Here is a 22,601-nt window from a genome sequence, read left to right as displayed (position 1 = left end):
GTGATCCACATGGAGTGGCTGATGTCAGGATTGAGTGGTTTGAATCGTCCTCATGGAGCAACGCAGCCATTCAGCATGTCAGAGGAAACGTTTGGTCTGTTTTTACCAGTAAAGTTACTCTGGAATACCTATTTAAGACAAAAATAAAAACGATGTTGAAATGATTTTGTCTCAATCCTTCATTATATTTAATAGCAGAAGCAACATCTGACCACATGTTAGAAGCAGTTTGTCTTTGGCCTCTCATGTTAATTTAGTTCAGTTCTATAGCTACAATTCACAACAAATGTCGTCTGGAGGTGCTTTACCAATAAAAGCATTTAAAATAAAAAAATATATATTAATAATCTACCCTGAAGAGTGTCGTGGATCAGATTATTGAGTTTCCCTTCAGGGACGATGAAGATGAAAGTCATAATCCAGACTCCCATTGGTTCAGAGTTTCTGTGATGTCAGAGCTGATTGACATGCATCATATCAGCTGTTTTTCATCTCTGGTTGTTTTTCAGTTTCTGTGCAATTTGACTGTGTTAAGGTCAGACTCCTTCAGAGTTAGCTGAGCCCAGAATAACATGGCCGACAGGTGAAGCGCTCATTAACAGCCGGTGTTTCTGTCTGGTTTAGCAGCTCAAGCCGTTCTCAGGCTGACAGTTTGGCTGTGAGCCTGGAAGCGACACGTTTATCTGACCTCAGAGGGCCTGCCCTGCTCGTTGATGTTGGTGCAGAAATGACCTCAATATCACTTTTATTCAAAAACCATCTGTGTTCTTCTGAATCCAGGAACAGGAGTTCCTCCAGAAGCAGCAGCAGGATCTGGACAGCGCGCTGAAGAAAATAATCCAGCAGCACAAGCACGAGCTGGCCACCATAGAGAGAGACTGCCTGAACCACAAGCAGCAGCTGCTCAGAGGTGAACCCTGGTTCAGCTTTAACGCCGCTGTAACGGAAAAGACCAGGAGCCCAGATATTAAATATGTCACCACCAGATGGCACAGCTAGCTGAGAACTAATGTTAACGATGAATTCATAGAAAATAAATGGGAAAATCTTCTAATTACTTATTATTTTAGATTTTATTAAAAACTTCTACCTTTATCAAATAAATTGTAACACATTATTTAGGTGTCCTAGTTAAAAAATTTGATGTATTTTCTTTGAAAAAGGGGGAAGAAAACATCCCATAACTTAAATTCACCCCAGATTGACTGTGAGGTTTAATCAGGAACTGTTTCACCTTCCGTCACATAGAGCTTTGTTAAATAGATCTGAAAGGTTTGATGAACCTTGATGATCCAGAATCACTAAGTTTGCTAACTGCTTCAGATAAGCAACACAGTATCAACAGTCAAAGAAGAAATGATTTTGCTTTGCAGAAATTTAAATCTGCAGTTTTACATGATTTTTATCCACCATCAAAGGATTTCCACAAAGACACCGACCCCAACCAATAGGGGGCAGTCTTCCGTTGTTAGGCCACTTCACACTCAGCAGCAAATACTCATAACCTGGAGGTCGACTCTGTTAAATATTAGCCATGGCTTCCAGGTAACAGCTGCAGTAGTTCAAGAATTTGCAATTGTGTGAATCAGCTAATTAAATAAAAAATAGTTATTTGTGTTTTTGGGTTCTTCATAGCTGTTTCTAAAGTTTTGTGTATAAAGTTGATTGTAATTAGTAGAAAGTGACTCTGTGAGCCACATATTATTTATGAAATCAGCTGGTTCATCTGCAGCTGGTCATCATGTTGAGTCCAGATCCAGCTCTGATGCTGCGTTCCAGTTTTACTCGGGACTCTGAACTGGAAAATTCCAACTTCCCAGTCAGAAAAATCAACTGGAATGCCCAGTGTGATCGGATTTCCCACTGGGAAACTGGGAGCGACTCCGAATACCCCCGGTATGAATTATAAGGACGACTTCACTTTTCAAAATGGCCGCTCCTCGCATCAACATTGTGGTGGAAACATAAGGCAGAGATGTAAGAGTCCGATTAAATCGATGCCTGCTACTCTAAACTGAACACGTTAAAAGTGGTGTTCGTTAATGGAAAGTAAATTGTAAAATGATGTTTATGGGCGCCGCCATGTTGAAATTCTAACTTCTTAACCAGAAGGTTAAGAAGTTTTCCAGCTCAGACTTCCCACTTCCCCGGTTACTGGAACGCAGCATAAATGAGTCCCGGCTCAGAAATGTGGGTTTGGCCCGGTCATCCTGAACAGCTTTAACTGGAAATGAAAGTGACAGGGTTCAAAGGTCATAAACTGAGATCTTTATAAAATAAGCTTAAGACGGCTGCAAATGTTTCTTATTTAAACAACTTAATAGAAGTTCGCCTCATGTTTGTCTTCGCTTGTTTCTGCATGCAGCACGAGAGGCTGCAATGTGGGAGATGGAAGAGCGCCACCTGCAGGAGAAACACCAGCTGTTCAAACAGCAGCTGAAAGACCAGTACTTCATGCAGAGACACCAGCTGCTCAAGAGACATGAGAAGGTACGGGGACATGGCTGGAGTCTGTGGCTTCCTCAGTCAGTTAGTTCATCACCATGCAGAGGGAAATGATTCAGAAATTAGAAGCAACTTGTTGTTCTGCTCCAATATATCAAGGTAAAACCCGTCTTGTGGTTCTGAGAACTTTCCCAGCAGCTGGTTTGTGCCTGCAGGAGATGGAGCAGATGCAGCGCTACAACCAGCGCCTCATCGAGGAGCTGAAGAACAAACAGACCCAGGAGCGAGCCCGGCTGCCCAAAATCCAACGCAGCGAAGCCAAGACGCGCATGGCCATGTTCAAGAAGAGCCTCCGCATCACCGCAGCGCTCATCACCCCCGAGCAGGAGAGGGATAAGGTCAAGCAGGTGGGATGGCGCTTCAGATCAGAGAGAAGCTGTGAATGAATCCAGCCGGCCTCATCGCTGTCTCTGTTCCCAGTTTGCTGCTCAGGAGGAGAAGAGGCAGAAGAACGAGCGTCTCCACCAGCAGCAGAAACACGACAACCAGATGAGAGACCTGCAGCTGCAATGCGACGCCAACATCCGGGAGCTGCAGCAGCTGCAGGTCCTCAATGCGAAAACTGCTTTAGCCGTGTTAAAGTTGGGTTTTCATAGCAGAAAGAACTGAAGAGATGTTTGTGTTTCAGAATGAGAAGTGTCACCTACTCATCGAACACGAGACCCAGAAGCTGAAGGAGCTGGACGAGGAGCACAGCATGGAGCTGAAGGAGTGGAGGGAGAAGCTCCGGCCCAGGAAGAAGGTAGACCGCCCGCACTTTATTCATTTAGATCAAATCACATTCTCTCTTCTCATGTCAAGTAGATTTCAGACTACATCACGTTTAGTAGGGCTGCGACTAACGATAACATCAACATGTGAAAAGCTCAACTCCTTCTGCTCGACGCAACATCAGCACAGTGCAGGGATGAACTGTGGATTCATTTTTGGATAAAACTGTTAAGAATTTCATAGCAAAAGGTGATAAATAGATTTAATCTTAAATGCAAAAGTATATATTTTTGTACACTTTTGGCTTAATTACTGCTCTGAAAATGGCTTTTTATTAGTGTATATTCCAATTCATAATTAATTTATTACTACTTGAATTATTATTTCTGTAATCAATTAATTATGATTAATCCCATTAATCGCTTCAGCCCTACATTTTAGCAACAAAATAATGAATTAGGCATGCATTGAAAACGCTGACGACTAGATGGTGCCAAAGGGCTTTAATATGATCCTCAGTATGTGTAGAATATACCTCAACAAGCATTGGTGGTAAACATAGCCTACAACTAGTTTAGAGGTTTTGTCTCCTGCGTTCCAAAAGCCTCAACAGAAATACCTGAATTATAATTTTTAAAGTGAAACTGGTGAAAAAAGGACAAAAATATAGAAGGAAAACTCTGAACTTCATAGTTGTTTTGATTAGAGGCTGCAGGTAGCATGCTAACTGCACAGTTAGCTTGATAACTCTTAGTTAGTAGCGTTACAGTTCTACTCTCTGCTCCATACAGTCTGAAAACACTTTCTATGGCCTTGTTTGTTTGTTTCCATGGTAACTGGGGTTTGTTTGCAGGCGTTGGAGGAAGAGTTCGCCAGGAAGCTGCAGGAACAGGAAGTGTTCTTCAAGATGAGCGGGGAGTCCGAGTGCCTTAACCCGTCCACCCAGAGCCGCATCTCCAAGTTCTACCCGATCCCCAGCGTCCACTCCACCGGGTTCTAACCCAAACGGGCCGACAGGACAGGAAGTCTGAGGAGCCGCTGCGGCGCCACTTCAGTCGCCCAAACCCAGTGCCTGAATAACTGGAAATATCTCCACCTTCAGATCCCTGCAGACGTTTGCACTACGGATCGCTCTCTGTTTTTTTATGGTCACACATGAATCAGAATGTATTTGTGGCTAAAACATCCTGTTGAAGGAACGGGTTACAGCAGATTTTCATCCAGACATTTTAGATTTTGTAGCTCTCGTCTCCTGGCTGACATGGATGCAGTTTTTTCCTTCTGAATGCCTTCAGGTTTGTTCTAAAGCATTTCAAAGACACTCATGGTTTTTATTCTCCAAGGAAGCATCAAGTTATCAGCTCCAACAGCACAGAAAGAAAAATCTGAAGAAACGTTTGTGTATTTTTATCTTCTGATGACGTATTGTGTTTCTTGAAAAGCCCAAAGTAGATGTTAGCCTTAATAATTTAGATGTATTGTAAAGTTGTTACTGTGACTTTAAGGATTCAGATGTGTTGCGGAGGTTTTTATTCTGTACTCAAGAAACTAAAAAAACACAAAAATTGATTTCTTTTCATTTACTTTTATTAATAAAAAAAAAACTGGACCTGACTGGTTTAGGCCTTTTGACCTCTGATTGGTTCATCTCGTTTTTGGTTTTCTTGATTGGCTGTTCTGAGTTGTAAAATAAATATAATGAAGTGCTGTGCACCTTTTGTTAGAAAAATATTTTCAATTGCTATTTATATGAAAACTGCTCAGCTTCCTAAATTCAGACTGAAAACAAAAACATATCGACATCATTAATTCATTTTTTAAATACATGTATAGTTTTTAGAAATGCTTGTATAATGTTGATTTTCATTCTGCTGTAAATAAAATATTTCCTCTAAACAAAAGCTTCTCCTTTGGTCTCATACATACAAACATCCTTTAAAAATGCCCATGATGAACACAAACGTCATACCATAAAATTCAATACTTTACACAAAGTTCAGCTGCTAATAACAGTTTTCATGATCCCACTTGGAGCTCGGAGTTCAGCGATCAAACACCAGAGCTTCTCCTTCTTCTTGTTGTCAGCGATAAATCTCCTGAAACGTAACAGAAATTTCTGTTACTGCAGCATCTCAGACGCCTCCCTCTGGTGATTTGTTTTTTTCATTACTTGCTGTCATTTAAAAAAAAAAATACATCTGAAGTTTATGCAGATGATTGTCAGGTCTACTTCCCTTCAAAAATCAGAACACATTCTAAGCCCCTCATTTGTGTCTGGAAGTGCAGAAGTTTGATTGAGGTCACATGTATAGTAGGATGAAAGACGACTCAAAGAAAAACGTATTTAGTATGTCAGTTTCCCTGCTTTCCTCCTGCCACAGCTGCTTCACATCTCCTCTGATTAGCTGCTCTGCTCCCCAGTATTTAAGCTCCTGGATTTAATTGTCTTTACTGGATTCTTCCGTTTGCTCCCTGTTCAACGACCTGCGCTAAGTGAGAAAATCTTTACTCTTTTCATGTGTTTTTATTTGTTTCATTGTGTTTTAAACACTGGAGTAACATGTTAAGTAGCAGGTAAAACATCTCATTCTGTTTTTTTAAACTGACCTCTGTCACCCTTTGGTCCTCTGTATCCCTGAGGCCCAGGATGACCTCGTTCACCTGCAAGCATACACAGGATGTTTTTGACAGAAATCCTCAACATGCAGCCTTGATTTGTTGCTAAGCAATGTGAGGCAGGATTTGGCTTCTAGGCTCATAAGATCTGGTAAGAAACCCTGACATGTCCGGTAAAGCAGTTAGATTTGTCGTGTGTCTGACTGGTTCTACAGAAATAAACCCTCCTTGCCTGGATGTGCCTCACCTTTTGCTCCTGTTAGTCCTGGAAGTCCTTTGTCCCCTTTCGGTCCCGGTCTCCCTGGTGGTCCCACAATCACTCCATGTGCTGTGAAGAATTAAAAAATATGTAAAAAATTCACAGTTGGGCATTTATGACTAATTTATTTGACAATATTAAATATATTTGTTACCTTTGATGTAGTCCATTATGTCAACAACGTTGGTGTGAGAACCAAACAGTCGGCTCTCTCCTGGTGGACCCGGGGGGCCGGGTGGACCCCGGGGCCCGAGGACTGCAGGTCCATGGCGGCTCTGCTGCCTAACGGCTGTAAAACAGGAGGGTGTTAGCAGGTCTATCATCCAATTGATTACAGTTTGATGTATTTGCTTCCTGTAGTTTTCCTACCTTCGATAATTTCCATAATATTTGTGGCGTTTCCATGGGAACCAAACCAGGCGGGGCCTGGAGGCCCTGGTGGCCCTGGAGGACCCTGGAAGATCCTGCTGTTGTAGTTCTCAACGATGCCGTCCAGAACGCCATGAGCTGCAAATGAGAATTAAAAAGTATAAGTGATGCTGCTGAGCATTAACCTCTGGTTAAACTGTAGTTACTGTATGTTTACTTCAAAATTATGAGTTTTTCTATGCGCTTTCTTTGATCTTAAATCTTTTTCACTAATCATGTCCAGTTACAAAGGTTTTCCACAAGATGTGAAGATGCAGAAATTCAAAGTTGGAGAAATTTCCGTTAATTTTCTCTGTACCTTTGATGTAATCAGTCAGTCTTTCAGCCATGATGGATAAGTTAATAGAGTTCGGGCCCCACTCGGTGCTACTGCCCAAACCTGGCTCTCCCTTGTGTCCCGGAGGTCCAGGGGGCCCCGGTAGACCAGGAGGTCCAAACATGGGTCGACTCAAACCATCACCACCTGAAAAAATAAGAGACTTCGTTCATCATGACCCGGTTCTGGTCCAGAACTCTGTGTTGGCTTCTCCTTACCATCAAACTCAGGCCGGACATAATCTTGTCTTTCAGGCTTCAGCATGTCTCTGTTGTGGTCTGTAAAGGAAACCATTCGTCCGATTGGACCAGGAGGGCCCTCTGGTCCAGGGGGCCCCGGAGGGCCTGGAAGGCCTCTGAGGGAAACGCCTGTAGGGGGCAGCAGAAAGGAAAGCAAAGGGTTAGTATTGTCTTCCATAATTAGTGGAGAATGGGAACATCGGCAAAACTTCAATCAACTTAAGGTGGAACTGTCCTCCCCGTAAAAGCATGAGTCCGTCCCCAGACAAATATAAAACATTCACAAGCTGGGTGGAGCCAACACACACTGAAGATTTATGCTAAAATATCAACATTTACACAAAAACATAAAGATAACATCCATGTATACAATTTATCTGAAAGAAAGCAGATTGAATGATAAAGGCGTACAGAACAGACACTGAGCGGTTCTCCAGGCTCAGTTCACCAGATGCATCTCTTGTCTGAACTCACTCTGCAGGTAGTCACGGATGTCCGAGTTGACGTAGCTCCCAAATCCTGGTGGTCCGGGGGGGCCGGGCGGACCCTGTGGTCCAGGAACACCCTGTGCACCAGGGGGTCCTGGAGGGCCGATAAGAGACTGAAACCCAGCTGGAACAACAGAGGTCAAATCAGAATGACAATGCCAATGCAGTGATATCAAATAGTTTGGATATTGGAGTCTGCGCTCCTGGATGATTAAAGCTCTTACTTGCCAGCAGGTTTCCAGGAGGCCCTGGAGGCCCAGGAGGACCTGGAGCTCCAGGTGCACCCAGCGCCCCTCTCTCTGGTGACAGACACAACCCGACAATCAGACAGAACAAAACTTCTGTCCTTCACTGAACATAAAGCATGAACTTAGCACTCACGATTCAAGAGGCTGTAGACGCGTTCAGCCACCTCCTGGGGGTTAATCGACAAGCCGCCGATACCTGGACCTCCAGGAGGACCTGGTGGGCCAGGTGGACCCATAAGGTATACCCTCACTTCATCTCCTGGAAACAAGATGTCCACCGTCATTACAATAGGAACATATTGGTTATGTTTCACAATGAATAGTTATCACCTGTTTAACTTTTCCTAATTTCTCCATGTTGGTGTTCAGACATGTGGATCCTTTGATCCAGTTGTCTTAAAGGCAAGAGGCTCCAACTTTTACCCGTTTACTATTCTCCTAACCATCCCTCTACTCTAACCCTACTGCATCTTGTTAAGATTCATCACTGTGATTTGATGCCACTTACTTTGCAGTAGACTGATGATGTCATTGACAGAGACGGATCCAGGTGGGCCAGGAGGACCAGGTGCCCCCGGGCCAGAACCTGCATGACCAGAACAAACATCAGAACAGTCAGAAAAAGAGCTGCGTCCTTCAGACTGGAGTGGGAAATGTCCAACATTGTGATCTTACTCTGGATGTAGGAAATTACTCGACTGGCTACGTTATCCACCAGGGCGTCTTCTGAAACACCAGAAGAGCCTGGTTCTCCAGGAGGTCCGGGAGGTCCAGGAGGTCCAGCCAAGTACTGTCTGATGCTGTCGCCTGCAGATCACAGCAGAAAGCCTTCCTAAGCTCTTTGACTCATGTTACAAGAATAAAAAAATAACTGAAAGTCTTACTCTGGAGGTAGTCAGCAATGTACTGGCCAACAGCAGGTGATTCACTCCCAGGTGGTCCTGGTGGTCCCGGCGGTCCCGGTGGTCCAGGAATGAATGAGCTTCCTGGAAAAATAACAAAAATGTATTAGGAGATGAGAATTTATTAAACCAAACAGCAATAACACACCGACTGAACACAAAGTTTCACATGCAGTTTCGGTAATCACCACTAGATGTCAGCACCTGAAAACTCATAGAATTTTCACATTTGATAGATTTAGTAGATTCAGTTCAATTTGTTCCATTTTCAGCTGCTGTGGTTTTCTTTCCCACTGCTGAGTCAACCAACCAAACCCTTTGAGCAACATGTTCCCCCCCTCGCCTGTGGAGGCGCTGCAACAAAAACCACTGAAGGAAACGACACAAAGATCTCTGAACTCTGGAGGTCAGACTGCAATGCTTAGAGAAATGAATCTCTAAGCATGACTAGAAACAGACAAGCTTGTTTGGAAAGTTGTGACCTGGGTTTACAGAGCTGCACCTGAATCAAACCCAACGCTTCTGGATCCATGTCCTTCAGAAAGATGAAACCCAAAGTAGAGATGTTGGGCCACGATGCGCAGCGCCATGGATGGAGGAAGCCAAACAGAATATCTGCACACTTCAGGCTGACTGTAAAGCACGGTGGTGGTGGAGTGATGATTTGGCTGGTCCTGCTTACATTTTCAAACTCACTGTAACTCACTGACAGCAGAGAACCTGGTGTGTGTGTTTGCCTTGATATGAACACACTACCTGGATACCTTTAAGGTCAACTATCTAAACTTCATCATCAGATATCATAATATCCTGGTTAGCATGTTCTCTGGATCACATTTAATACGACTGGGTCTGGTTACAGAATATCTTGCAGCATGCTTCATACAATCTGTTGACCTGATAACCTCCAGAGCATAGCACTTTGTAGATGTTAATATATTTAATATAAAATATATTTTCACCAGGTTCCCCTCCTGCCGTTACTGGGCCACCTGCAAGACACACAAGGAAAGTGGAAATATTCATCATAAATCCTCAGAAATTCAAACTCTGAAACGGTTCAAAATAATATGCATCATGGCCTGAAGAAGATCGCGCCCAGTGTTTGAGTTACCTGGAGGTCCTGGGAACCCTGAGACAGAAATCATTGATTTAAAATCAAACACTGAAGGATCATTACTGAGACAATCATCAACAGTTTGGCCACTTAACAGCACCTGGTTCCCCTGGACTCCCTGGAAGCCCCGGCTGACCTGGTTCACCTGAAACAAAATCCGTACATGTAGTCACACACTACAAAATACAGGTTTTCCCAAAATACTTGCATATTTTCTAACCTTGGAATCCTTGTGCTCCTTCTTTACCTAAACACAGATCAGTCTGTGAGATGATAGAACTACAGGAGAAGATATGGTTTCTTAAACTTTACGAAGCCCTACCAGGTGGACCTGGAGGTCCTGGTGGTCCCGCAAAGAAGGTTTCTGAGGAGAAATGTTGAAAATTCCATCAAAAGTCACACAAAAACAAAATGTATGGTTAGGTTTAAGGACAGTATGATTTGTTTTGCTAACCAGATGTTGGCAAGAAGCTGCCAGGCTCTCCTTTCTCTCCTCGAGGTCCAGGATTTCCAACACCTGAGTGGAAACAGATCAGAAAATCAACATGCGATCAGACACAGATCGCTCTGTATGCTGATGATACATTCTTCTATCAAATGTTGATATAACTAAATTTGTGTTTACCTGGATCTCCAGGAGGGCCTCTGCGGCCTGGGGGCCCCTGCTTACCCTCACCTAGACACCAGAGACAACGTCATTCGTTTGCTCTGAATTCTTTCAAATCAAGAGATCGGCTCAAGAGCCGGTGGCCTGCATGTTTTTCTGACTCAGCACAAACAAATGGCTAATTCATGAGGAACTAATCAGTCATTTTATTCAGGTGATGTTGAATCTAAAGACGCAGGATGCTGACACCTCTGCTGTAAACATACCAGGAGGCCCCTGAGGTCCAGGTTCACCTCGGGACCCTGGGAGCCCTGGGGGTCCAGGAAGGCCGGTGCCTGAAACAAGTTTGTTGTGAATTAAAAAATGCATATCAAAAACATTTCTTAGTAATTCGAATGCTCTTACCTGACTCTCCACGTTGACCTTGGTCCCCCTTGTCTCCCTTTTCTCCCTTATCCCCTCGTTCTCCCTTTGTACCTAAATAATTACAAAATGTGCCTTGTTCAAGGCTTTTTTCAGACATGCAACAATAAATTGAGGGGACCTGGCTTACCTGGTTGGCCTGGGACTCCAGCAGGACCAATGGGACCAGACAAACCTGGGGACCCAGCAGAACCTGGCGGTCCAGCTGGTCCTGGAGGTCCAGGAATGGCCACAGTGTCAGAGTTTACTGGATATGAAGGAAACAGAAAGAAACCAGACTGAATTCAAGAGACACTGGGGTTTCCTGGTCAATGCTGGGAGAAGACATGAGGCTGTTCTCACCCGGGCCGATGACTTTACCAGGAAATCCTGGTTCACCTGAAGAAGAGAACGATCATTTCAAGCCTTCCAGGCGGTTTCCTTTACAGTGTGAAACTTATCACAAAGGAAAAACAAGAAAGCTGTACCTTTACCACCGGGCTGGCCTGGAATTCCTGCAACGCCTGCATCAGGCACCAGAAAAGTACTTTAAAACGTAGGAAACCAAACCAGTTTGGGTTACAGGAGTAAAAGTGTGCGCTGTGTACCTGGGGGTCCTTGGATTCCAGGAGGACCTGGAGAACAAACAGTTTATTTGGAAGGATTTTTCATTTTTATCATAGTTTGGTGAGTTTAAAACATCCTTAAACATTTTTCAGACAGAATCAGAGAAAATATTTCTAGCTGTATGTAGAATTTAGTACCTTGGGGACCAACGTCACCAGGGAGACCCGGTAAACCTCTAGCACCAGGAAGTCCTATTGAACCCGATTCACCTGCAGTTAAAGCACAGATGTCAATGCTACGTTGTGGATCAGATGTTCTGCAGTGCTCTGCAGTAAGATCTTCCATCTCTCCACTCACCACCACTTCCTTTAGATCCCTTTGGTCCAGATGGGCCTTGAGGTCCAGGAGTTCCTGGTTCACCTTTAAGAAAACTCTTTCAATATAATCTACTGAAGCTTTTCTTTGAGGCAGATTGGAAGCTAACATTTTAAATTACAAACATCATTGTCACTCATATTCTCCTCTCCTCTCCAGTCTGCATGCTGTCCTTCACCTCTCTCATGCTCTGTCTGTTGTATTGGATGGCTGAACACATCTCTTCTCCTTTGGTACCTGAACTGTTCAACCTGTTTCCCTCCATGGCATACTCTTCCTCAAACCTCACCACTACTCTTGTCCATTTCTCACTACCAACACATAATTCTCTTGCATCTTTGACCTCCTCATACAGTTACACAATTCCTCTTTTGACACTTTGTCAAAGGCAATTTTTTTTAAAAACTACATGCCATGTAGAAGTCTCAGAGCCAAGGAAAACAAGGAACACTGAGCTGTTGTACTTTAATAGTAGCTAAAGAGTAGTTAAAGTAGCTAAAGACATAAACCAGCTCTGTTGCTACGCACCCACTGGTCCACGAGGTCCTCTTTCTCCATTGTCCCCTTTAATTCCTGGAACACCTGGTGCTCCACGGTCACCTGCATTACACGTAGCAGATGGAGAACAGAAGTAATTATAACTTTGCATTGGCTACTTCATATAGAATATTCCTGTATAATAACAATGCCAAACCAGATAGCTGAGGGTGATATGCTATCTTGTAGCATATTTTGGCATTGACTCATGTTGGGTATCAACATGACTGATGCTAGTGGTGCTTTAGCATTAGCTTCCACTAAAATTGTGAATATTACCAGAACTAAGCTTCATACTTGGTGATTTAACTTTTGAGTTAATGGTGCCCATCACTGGCTGTTCAACACCTGTTCCACATGAGCTACTAGAATAACAGCCCGGCCATTGCCTTCTTACGTAGTTCCACTCGATTCTCATCTGCATACATCTAGGATTTGTCACAACAAGCTTGATTTCTCCAGCTGAACTTCAACCGGGCCAATCAGCAGATAGAAGGAGGAGTTGTGAAAGATGGTGTCGTGTTTCTGTGCTGCTTTTGAATTGTAGCCTGGCTGTGGTTGAGGTTTGGAAATGGCAACAGAGGAGGTGAATGAAGCCATTCACTCCGTGTTGGTCCTACTTCCAAATACGGAGCAATTAAAGTCAGAGCAAGAGGAATGTTTAGTATTCGGCTCGGCGCTTCTCTCTCGCAGTGTGGATGGTTGTTTACAGCAAACACAGTTTCCAGTTAGCTTCACCACGTAGCTTCCTTTGTGGTCGAGTTGGCGCATTATATATGCCACGGCTAAATGTTAGCTATCGGGTAAAACCAGATCCAATTGTTTAAGACTTCAGCAGAGTCCATGCCTCCAGTAAGACTCTGCTGATTCCTGGACCAACCAGTCGAGGGTCCAGAGTTTTCACCAGTCTGAGAAAACCCCAATGAGAGTGTGAGCTGAAATAAAGTTTCTGTACCTTTGGCTCCAGACGGTCCAGCTTCACCTTGGAATCCCTTTGGACCAGGTACACCTGTTTAAGGTAATATAACATTAATTACTGTCTAATCAACTTTTACATAAAGAAATTAACTGAAACTAACTTTATACCTGGGACTCCAGAGACACCGTGCTCTCCAACAGCACCTTAAGCAAACAGAGTAATCAGGGGGTGAAGAACTTTTATTTCTACTGATTTAATATCCAATGTGAATCCTGTCCTTACCTTTTGGACCCATGGGTCCAGTAGCTCCAGCAGGACCAGGACGTCCTGGTTCACCCTGAGAACCTGCAGAGTCATAATCAAATCAGCACTTCCTGCCCTTCCAGCACGTTCTCAACTTGTTTTAAATAAATGTGATCTAGTTCAACCTTTGTCTCCTTTCTCTCCAACACCAGGCGGTCCTGACTCCCCCCGGGGGCCCATTGGTCCCTCCCGTCCCCTCTGGCCTGGTTGTCCTTCTGGACCTGGTTCACCTGGACAGAAACCAGGAGATTCTCAGCTTTTTCCTTGAACTTCATAACAGGAACATAAGTCAAGTTTCCATTACCTGGATTTCCCTTTGGTCCCCTTGGTCCATCCAGTCCTGAGTGTCCAATCTGTCCAGGAGGACCTTAAGGAACAAAAAGAACTGATTAGCTATGCCAAGTTTTGTACCTCTTTGGAAGAATAAAACATGGATTAGTTTGCCCAGAGTCTTACCTGGCAGTCCAGGAAAACCGCTATCACCTAAAAAGCAGACAGATTTTTACTCCTATGTTCAGGTTTATGAACTACTAAACATTTAGTATTTCCTCACCTTTTTGTCCAAGTGCCCCTGGATCACCTGTACAGAGGTGCTTTATAAGTATGAACATATGAATCAATCTTAAATTACTGTGAGGTTAGTGAGTACCTTTAGGTCCCGGTTCTCCCTTCTCTCCTTTAAGAGAATAAGCAAGAGTTTCTGCAAAACAAAAAAAGCCCTTTAACTCAGAAATGCTTGGTTTTGTGTGTGCGTGTGCATGTGTGTGCGTGTGCGTGTGCATGTGTGTGCGCGTTTGTTTGTAATACCTTGTGGGGAGGATTTTCCTGACACATACTACGTTGTGGGGACCAATTGTTCTTTGTGGGGACCGGAGCCTGATCCCCACAAGGGGAAACCTTGTTTTAGGGTCAGGGGTCAGAGTTAGGACTAAGGTTGGAGAATCTTCTCTCAAGGTATGCGGGTCCACCACGATTGGTTCCAACTCATATTGTTTCTTCATAGGTAGTGCACTCTCACTCGAGATCAAGAACCATCTTGAGCAACAGGGGACTATCTTTATGGATGGTGTATGGTGCTTGCAGTGTGCTCCAGGGAGCCACCTTCTGGTTTGTATGTGCTGTGTAAGGTGCGTAGAATATGGCTAGGTGTGAATTGAGTTTTGCTTAGGGTCAGATATGTGATGGTTAGGGTTAGGAAAAGGGTAAAGGTAAGGTTTAGGCTGTAGAAAAGAATGGAAGTCAATGGAAAGTCCCCACAAAGATAGCCACGCAAACATGTGTGCGTGTGTGTGTGTATGCATGTGTGTGTATGCATGTGTGCGTGTGTGTGTGTGTGTGTGTGTGTGTGTGTGTGTGTGTGTGTGTGTGTGTGTGTGTGTGTGTGTGTGTGTGTGTGTGTGTGTGTGTGTGTGTGTGTGTGTGTTAAAACCTGGTGCTTTGTTTCCACACCTCTCATAGCATTTGATTGCAGTTCAGTCCTGAGCAGCTGCTGAACGGTTCTCTGCAGGGCGGCGTTGTCCTGTCCTGGTCCGGTTCCTGTGCCTCCTCCAGGCCCGAGGTTGATTGAATTGTCGGAGCGGGTGAGGGTGGAACCAGAAGAGGTTCTTTCAATGTATGCTGAGTCAGGCGGGTCGATGATGTTGAGGCCGGAGGAAGACCGCAGGCGGCTGGTTGATGCACTGCCAGGGGCGGCTTCCAGAGCATCCACACGGTTCTTCAGGCGTCTCACCTCCTCGCCTGGGAACAAACATTTAGAAATTGCACCAAAGAAGATTACCTGGTGCTTATAGATAGAATTTATTTGTTTTACAGATAATTTCTTTATCAAATAGATTCCTATGACTGCTGCCTACTGAAGGTGTCATTCATCAATTCTTCCATCTCTTATCCAAGACGGTTCATAGGCCCAAAACGTTAACAAAGATCCATTAGATCTCCCTCTCTCCGCTTCCTCCAGGTCATGTGAGGGAACTCATAGACATTCCCAAACCAGCAATGGGGTGTGAATGTAATCTCTCCAGGGAATCTTAGGTTTGCTCTGAGCTAGCAGGACTCTCACTTAAATTTCTTGTTCCAGTCTGGATGAGACTGACCTCAGCACAAACTTTGAATAACCAACCCCATCCTTTATCCAGGCCTTATGACAGAAGACCAGGTGATCAGGCCTTCGCCAAAGGAACTGCCTCTTGGTAAATCCCCATGAGGTTCTGCAAGGTACTGATGCAGTCAGGTCTGGGTCTGGGTGATCAGCTCACTTTTCAAAAAAGAATCTTTTTTTTTCCTCTGGATTTTTGTCTCTTACCCAAAGTGATGAGTCCGAAGAGGAGCCCCAGGAGGAGCAGCAGGGTGCAGACGAGGGCCAGCAGCCACTTCCACCAGCTGCAGCAGGAGCAGAACCCAAAACCCAACTCGTCTTTACGGATCTCTGAGAAACACACAGCCAGGTGTGAGTTTAGCAGCTAGCTTCTGATGCTAACCAGTACGTCAGAACAGCATAATGTCCATGGTTTCATAATAACTCAATAAATGGTACCTGCATATGTTGCTTTGTCTTTTGTGGTAGATTTCAAGGTTGAAGCTACAGTAATAACATTTAAAACAAACATCAATGTATGACTTCACAAAACAATAAAGGATGACAACTCTAACACTCAAAAGTTTTACATTTGGCATCAGATCCTTCATCCACTGCGCTGGACAAAAGTTTCTGTTTCTCCCTCTTCAGCGAGTCCTCAGAGTAAGTGCCTACAAGACCAGATATTCCCAATGATCAAACCTGTAGTCAGACTCCTTCAGACAAATGTGTAAATAAATCTAAATTTAAGCATTTGCAGAATTTGAATTTGATTGTTTCTGTCAGAGGTGTAGTGTAGTTAAAACCTGAGTAAGTGGCAGGCGCAGCGGACACAAACTGCTTCCCGGTGTCTTTGGCCATGACCAGCCGCTCCGTCTCCTTCTTGATGGGAGCGTTCTCCTTCTCTATCAGCACAAAGTTGAAGTCTTTCCCTGAGGCCTCATAGCTGGTGGGACTGCTGGGTCTCACTATGAGACACAAGGCAACTTCATATGTAACCTTGTATTTTGGGAGTAGTCAGTGGTCAATTGATGACAGAAATGTCAAATTTCTAAAAAGAATGATAAAGTCTGAGGACCTTTTCTGCCTCCTCACCTGTGGGTGCAGTGAGTCCAGACACATTTTTCTGGACGCCATAAACTGCAACCAGACCAAAACATGTTACAGTATGAGCAGAGTTTTATAGTTGAAATGCTGGGATCAGTGGTTTACCTATCTGTGAGCCGGCACCAGCGGGTGAGAGGACCGTTGGACTGGTCAGGTTATTCTGCACACCGTATACTGGCACTGCAACAGAGAACCCAACATGCAGTGAAAATGTGAAGGTAAAGACAGGAGCAAACCTTCTAAAAAGGAGAGGCCGAGGCTAACCGGAGCCGCTGACAGCTTGTCCGGCGTTCACAGAGGGAGAGCCGAGAGTCCGGTTGTTCTGGACTCCTGCACCTGGCAGGACACAACAGACGGTTTGTCCATCTGTCACAGGAGCAGCCTGGACAATCAAACCTTCAAATATTTCTCAGTTAAAGCAGCAGCTAAAATTATTATTTTTTAATCAGCAGCTCAGATGGAAGCGTTTCTGTACTTTCACTGTGAATCATGTTGATTATTGAAATGTCATCAATTGTTTTGTATGAACGAGTAAATTTCTGACAGAAAACAACAAATTTTAATGAGTTTGCTATAACTTTTAAATTTTGTTTGGTTTTCTTTATGAACGTTGGAAATGTTATTTGTTGAAAAGCAAACTCACTCACTCCTGTTTTGTAAGATGCAAAATTGTCGAGTTTTGCTAATTGACCATTGTCAAAATCTTGCAAGAAAACTTTTGATTGCTAGGAAAGATTATCTGGATCATATTTGATCACATTTATAATTTTTTTTTATCAGTGTTTCATTTTTAGTCATTATAATAAAAGGAATTTTATCTTGCATTTCTTAGGGATCACATCTTATAGCTTTTATGTGTACTGGAGTTACAGGGGACTTTCTGGAAACTTTCAAGGCAGCTTTCTGGTACAAACGGTCCCATTCCTGGAACTTAGAAAGTGTTTTCCTGGGACTCACATGTCACTAACATGTCACTAAGTTCCAGGAAACGTTTTATTTGTTAAAAAGAAAGTTTGATATGATTTATTGATATGATGAGTTTGATATAGTCTGTTTGATATGATTTGACTTTATTGAACGTAGTGTAATAAAACGATAAAGTTATACGCAAACAAACTAAATTTTAAACAAAAGCAAACAAAACAAAAGAGGAACAATAGTAAACGATATTTACATGTCCTGTAAATTTTAAGTTTTGGTATCCACATAATGTAAAAATACCATCAAAACACAAATCCTCCTGTAAAAATCAGGAAAATAATTGGAAAATTCCCACAAAGTGCCAAAGAAGGACATGGAACATAACATGAAAATGTAATTAAAACCCCTTATAAGTTCTGGAAAGTTCAGAAAACACTCAGAAGTTCCTGTAAAGTATCCTGATACTCCACATTTGGGGAAAAACCCTTAACTTCCAAGAATTTATTCCTAAGTAGGAACTAAGGAATAAACTCTGAAGGTCTGGAGGGTTTATAATGTCTGTTGTACATGGGAAAGCTAACATTTTGCATCCTGTTTGGTTTCTTTAACACACAGTTAAAAGTGAACATGTCGTTTCTGTGACTGACCTGACGGGTAAAGGTGGGAGGTAGCGGTGTAGTTGTTGGGGTTTGTGCTGTAATATCCACTGCTCACATCCCCTGACCAAACGCTGCCGTACTGATCTACAGCAGAACACAAAAACACGGTGAACGGATGAACCGCTTTTCTGAAGCTCGGCACAGATGAATGTTCCTCTGCAGCTGACCGATGGGACCTGAGGAGCCCTCAGATGTGGCCTTGGCTTCCACACTGGCCTTCTTGGGGATGGGCAGTGTGTTGTTGGGGGACTGGGTGGGGCTGGTGCTGGTGGAGCGGTTTCCCCTCAGCAGGCGCTTCACATCATCCAGCTCCGTCCCTGAGAGAAACAAAACACCAGGAACTCCGTCATGACTGGGTTTTAAATCTGATCAAAAGGACCAATAAGGTGAAGAGCTTCAGGTTGGATGTTTAGAGGTGAGAAGACAAATCAGTGAAGGACTCACATCTGGCTGGAGGTGAAGCACTTTGAAGCCTGGCTCTGATCTCACTCTCTAAAAACAAAAGTAATGAATTCTCTATTAGCTAAGGCTGATTATTTAAAATTAATTGTAAAACTGTGGGAAAAAGGCCTTAGTTTAAAGGTCATTATTGCACCTCTGCTTTGAGTTCTCCCTCTAGTGGCTGAAGTTGAAGTTGCAGTTGAACTTCCTGCAAAATCAAACCAAGATCAGCATCATGAAGCATTATAAACTGAGATCAGTTATACTTGACAGAAAATCCACATACCATACTCCTTCCTGCTGTACTCCAGGGAAGAATCAGAGCTTTCTGAAGCACAAGAAGGATCAAATGAAAACTCGCCCGGTATTGAAACTGCAAACGGTAGAAGACGTGACCTGAGACGAACCGTCAAAGACGTCTGACAGAGCAGCTGCCATGGTGGTCACACTCTTCCTCTCCTTTGGAGGAGGTGAGTACGTAATGCCAGAGGATGGCGAGCCCTTCTTCCCTTCTCTGGACCCTCCTGATGCGTAGCTGCTTTTGGTCACCGTGGAAACGGTCACAGCACCAAGACCCGCTTCTTTTTTAGTTTCTCTGCTTCCACTTCCAAAACTGTAGGACATGCTAGAGGACCCTCCTCCTGCTCCTCCGGCCTCTTTAGACCGCTCTCCTCTCCCTGAGGCCACAGCGGCCCCTGACCTCTGACCTGAGGACTGGGCAGAGGAAGCTCCTACGGTGGAGACGCGTACGTTCCCGGCTCCAGATCTGCTAGATTTGATCAGAACTGAGCTGCTCGTACCCTCCGATCCTCCTGCTGCAACTTTTCCACCTGAGCCACCGGAGCTGAAAGAAAAATCACCTGAAAGCAACGAAGGAGAGAAATCAGAAAATACCGGATTTCTTTCCCTGTTTTTATCAAAGTAAAATTCCTGGAGGGAACACTGGATGAAAAACATCAGATTCCTGAAACCCATTTCAATTTGCAAGACTGAACTGGCAAAGTTCATATATGATCTGAAAAGTGAGCAGTAATGTTTGAGTTTTTTATTTGGAAACCTTCCCACCGCATGTCTTAACATGTTTTATCACCGTAAACCTGAACATCCTCCTTCTGATAACAGAACCATTTATTACATGCACTTATTTCTGCTGCTGGCTAATTATTTTTTTTCTTATTCAAGTAAAAATGAAAAAAACTAGATCATGTTTACTTTTTTACTGGAATGAATGATGAGAGTCTGATTAGCACTGATACATATTTATCATTGTTTTTCTGGTTTTACATGTTTGGTTTTACAACTTAAAACTTAAATCCATTTCTTTTTACCTTCCAATTACTTACTTTCGATATTTTAATGCAACATGAATATGTAAATAAGTAAGTAGAAGAATTCTGGTGTGTTTTCCATTTTCAGTTGTCTCTTAATTTGGGGAATAACATCCAAATATTTTCCAGTTTCATGACGGAAAGAAACTGAACTCAGTGCAACGATGTTATTATCTTTAATACAACAAATAACAATGTATTTTATGCATAAAACCTAAGAGAAACATGGTTCCAATATATTTAGCTTGATACAGTAAAGGATATAATGACACAAAAACAAAACTGTCACTACGATACTCATATGTTCCCAATGTGCAGCAGCCATGTTGGATTTTCAGGTGTGAAAACAGAAACACTTACTCTGTGATGTAACTCCACAGGTTGTCACTGATTTTTTGACCACTGTAGAAAAAACCCAACAGTGAGTAATTAAATCCAATATATTAGTTTCTGACATAAACAGAAACCTGCAAAAATACAAATTTATGAAACTTATTTAATTTCTCCCTCATTTAAATGACATCCTTAAAATACCATTAAATAACCTCACGTGTCATAATTTCACTCACCACCTGAGCTGCTGCTGGCTGCAGCTCCTCCACCTGAGCTCACCACCTTCACTGCGGTCACCTTGTCCATCCAGCAGCTGGAAATTAATCACACTTTACTTTGCAAGGCAGAGTTCAGAGAACAAAAACGGAGCTCAGGTGTTATTACCACCTGAGGCGATTCATACTTTTCAGAGGCCATGTAACTTTTTTTTTCATCAAGGCTTCATGATTGATTTAAAGCTTTAACCTGAAGACTCCCAGACAGGTGGAGCTGATTAATGTGACTCTGCTGAACAAAGGAATCTGCCCAGAGAGCAGCTGTAAGGTTTCAGCCATGTCAAAAGGAAAGTATCAGGTATTTACTATACATGACAATCAAAAATATATCTTCAGGCAGGCAGGTGTTCATTTCAGGTGTTTTTACAATAATTATTAAACTTATATTTTCTCTCGTCCTGGTTAATTTCCACCAATCGGTTTGCTGCCTGTTAGAACCGATGATCTGAAGTCAAAATATGATTAATCAAAATCTTCCTTACATTTCTATTAAATCCGTTAGTCGGGGATACAAGGAGCATCAACAGATTTTAAATGGCTTTAATTTAATATTAAGTGGTGTTTTTAAAAAAAGAAGAAGAAATCATGCCATAAATATTTTTAACCAACATAGTTTTTGTTATTTAGTTTAATTTCTGCTGAGGATCTCAGGATCCGTCAGCAGGACCAAAAACTCAAACTGTTTTTTTTACCGTTTTCTGAGACAATTGTTGGTGTGCACAAAAAAAATTCACATACAAATAATTAAAATATATTAAATGTACGTCATTTTGTATAAGTTTTCTGACTTTTTGCAACCACATAAACATTAATCAACTAATAACTAATAAATAATTAGATTATTTAAATGTCTGTTGTTAGTAAAGCGTGTATTTGGAGCTCATTTTCATGTTCTTGTACTTATTTAAGTTTTTATTTGTATGTTTTAAAGTATATGTAATATTTTGTTTTTGTTTTTTTTATAATTAAATGTTTATGTTGCGTTTCTGACATTAATTGCTTTTAATGGAAATTTTTGACAGATTTGCTTTCAAAGAGAAAATCTTATTTAAACTCATATTTTTAGTGTTTTAACGACGCAGCTGATGTTAAAGTTAAGTTTAAAGTTCTGTCCTGATTTTAGTTTGAACTCCATCTGAATCCCATTTTTCCTTTTCTCCGTCCTAAAAATGTTCACTGTTGACATTTTTCTACTTAAATTCTGAAAAATAAAAGATTAATTTATTTTTCAGATTATTTTTAAAACCTGAACTAAACTTTAATAGTGTTTATTAAAAAATAAGTTTATTAAAGTTTATGATAAGATGTTTTGACTTCCTGAAGCTCATTTCTGCTGATGACAGCCTGAGATGTTATTAGTGATCATAAATACAATAATGGTTCCTTTAATTCAGTTTCTATTTGTTCATTCAACTTTTTGTCTTTTATTTTTGGTTTTTAACTTTGTGCTAAAATCAGTGATTGTTTTTACTGTTTTATAAAGTCATTTTTGAAGTATAAAATTTCTTACGATATTGTTATAATAACATTAACTTCCCACTTAAGTTTCCCATAAAACCTCACATTCACTTTGACTTGTGTTTGGTTGTAATTTAAACTTTCCATCCATCTTTCCTGATTTTTATTTATATATGTTTTGCTAATGAATAATCTGTTTAAAGCAGAACTCACTCAGGTGAAAACACGCCTCACTGATCCGTTGCTTTCAGGGGTTTTACGTAGCAAAATCACCTGTTATTACATTAAAAAACCTGTGTTTGAGTTTACCTGTTAGATCATTTCTGCAGCGTTTTCCCGTCCGGCTCTTCTCCTCTGACCAGATCAGGGAATGAAGACGGGAAGTCCAGGTTCTCCGTGGAAACGACTTGCAGCTCCTGGGACTCACATGCACCTTCAGAGTTTTTGTAGTAGCTTTTTGTGACT

The 22,601-nt window shown here is 42.4% G+C and overlaps 2 protein-coding genes across 4 annotated transcripts in view; one reads left to right on the top strand and one right to left on the bottom strand.

Annotated features, from left to right (window-relative positions):
* The window catches only part of slkb (STE20-like kinase b), a 22,556-nt gene extending 17,439 nt beyond the window's left edge, over positions 1-5,117 (top strand). For both annotated transcript variants that reach the window (XM_008422328.3, XM_008422337.3), the window contains exons 13-18: positions 781-910; positions 2,366-2,490; positions 2,661-2,852; positions 2,926-3,051; positions 3,134-3,247; positions 4,070-5,117. In XM_008422328.3, the coding sequence (XP_008420550.1) occupies positions 781-910; positions 2,366-2,490; positions 2,661-2,852; positions 2,926-3,051; positions 3,134-3,247; positions 4,070-4,216 (834 nt within the window). In that variant the 3' untranslated portion in view covers positions 4,217-5,117. The remainder of the gene's footprint in view (positions 1-780; positions 911-2,365; positions 2,491-2,660; positions 2,853-2,925; positions 3,052-3,133; positions 3,248-4,069) is intronic.
* On the bottom strand, positions 4,786-22,601 carry col17a1a (collagen, type XVII, alpha 1a). 2 transcript variants are annotated; one of them, XM_017306820.2, is made up of 54 exons: positions 22,446-22,601; positions 20,640-20,716; positions 20,431-20,472; positions 19,150-19,602; positions 19,029-19,070; positions 18,897-18,950; positions 18,746-18,793; positions 18,469-18,618; positions 18,290-18,385; positions 16,986-17,057; positions 16,827-16,901; positions 16,710-16,754; positions 16,421-16,582; positions 16,205-16,285; positions 16,074-16,118; positions 15,843-15,965; positions 14,990-15,277; positions 14,190-14,240; positions 14,094-14,120; positions 13,997-14,023; positions 13,845-13,907; positions 13,666-13,770; positions 13,520-13,582; positions 13,405-13,440; positions 13,274-13,327; positions 12,310-12,381; positions 11,764-11,826; positions 11,604-11,675; positions 11,448-11,474; positions 11,328-11,363; positions 11,203-11,238; positions 10,991-11,107; positions 10,843-10,914; positions 10,704-10,772; positions 10,456-10,506; positions 10,285-10,347; positions 10,153-10,194; positions 10,051-10,077; positions 9,931-9,975; positions 9,828-9,845; positions 9,676-9,705; positions 8,696-8,797; positions 8,487-8,618; positions 8,320-8,397; positions 7,945-8,070; positions 7,788-7,862; positions 7,550-7,687; positions 7,055-7,204; positions 6,819-6,983; positions 6,461-6,598; positions 6,246-6,380; positions 6,080-6,160; positions 5,824-5,877; positions 4,786-5,312 (listed from the first exon to the last, which is right to left on the bottom strand). In XM_017306820.2, the coding sequence occupies exons 2-54, from the start codon at positions 20,707-20,709 to the stop codon at positions 5,266-5,268; spliced, it is 4,533 nt and encodes a 1,510-aa protein (XP_017162309.1). In that variant the 5' UTR covers positions 20,710-20,716; positions 22,446-22,601; the 3' UTR covers positions 4,786-5,265. The 2 variants fall into 2 exon arrangements, with proteins under 2 accessions (XP_017162309.1, XP_081467804.1); XM_081611678.1 differs by having other exon boundaries at positions 14,094-14,111.

This window comes from Poecilia reticulata, chromosome 1 (genome assembly GCF_904066995.2).
Source record: "Poecilia reticulata chromosome 1, P_reticulata-male-v2, whole genome shotgun sequence".
Classification (NCBI taxonomy): Eukaryota; Metazoa; Chordata; class Actinopteri; order Cyprinodontiformes; family Poeciliidae; genus Poecilia; species Poecilia reticulata.
This window is presented reverse-complemented; position numbering and strand designations above follow the sequence as displayed.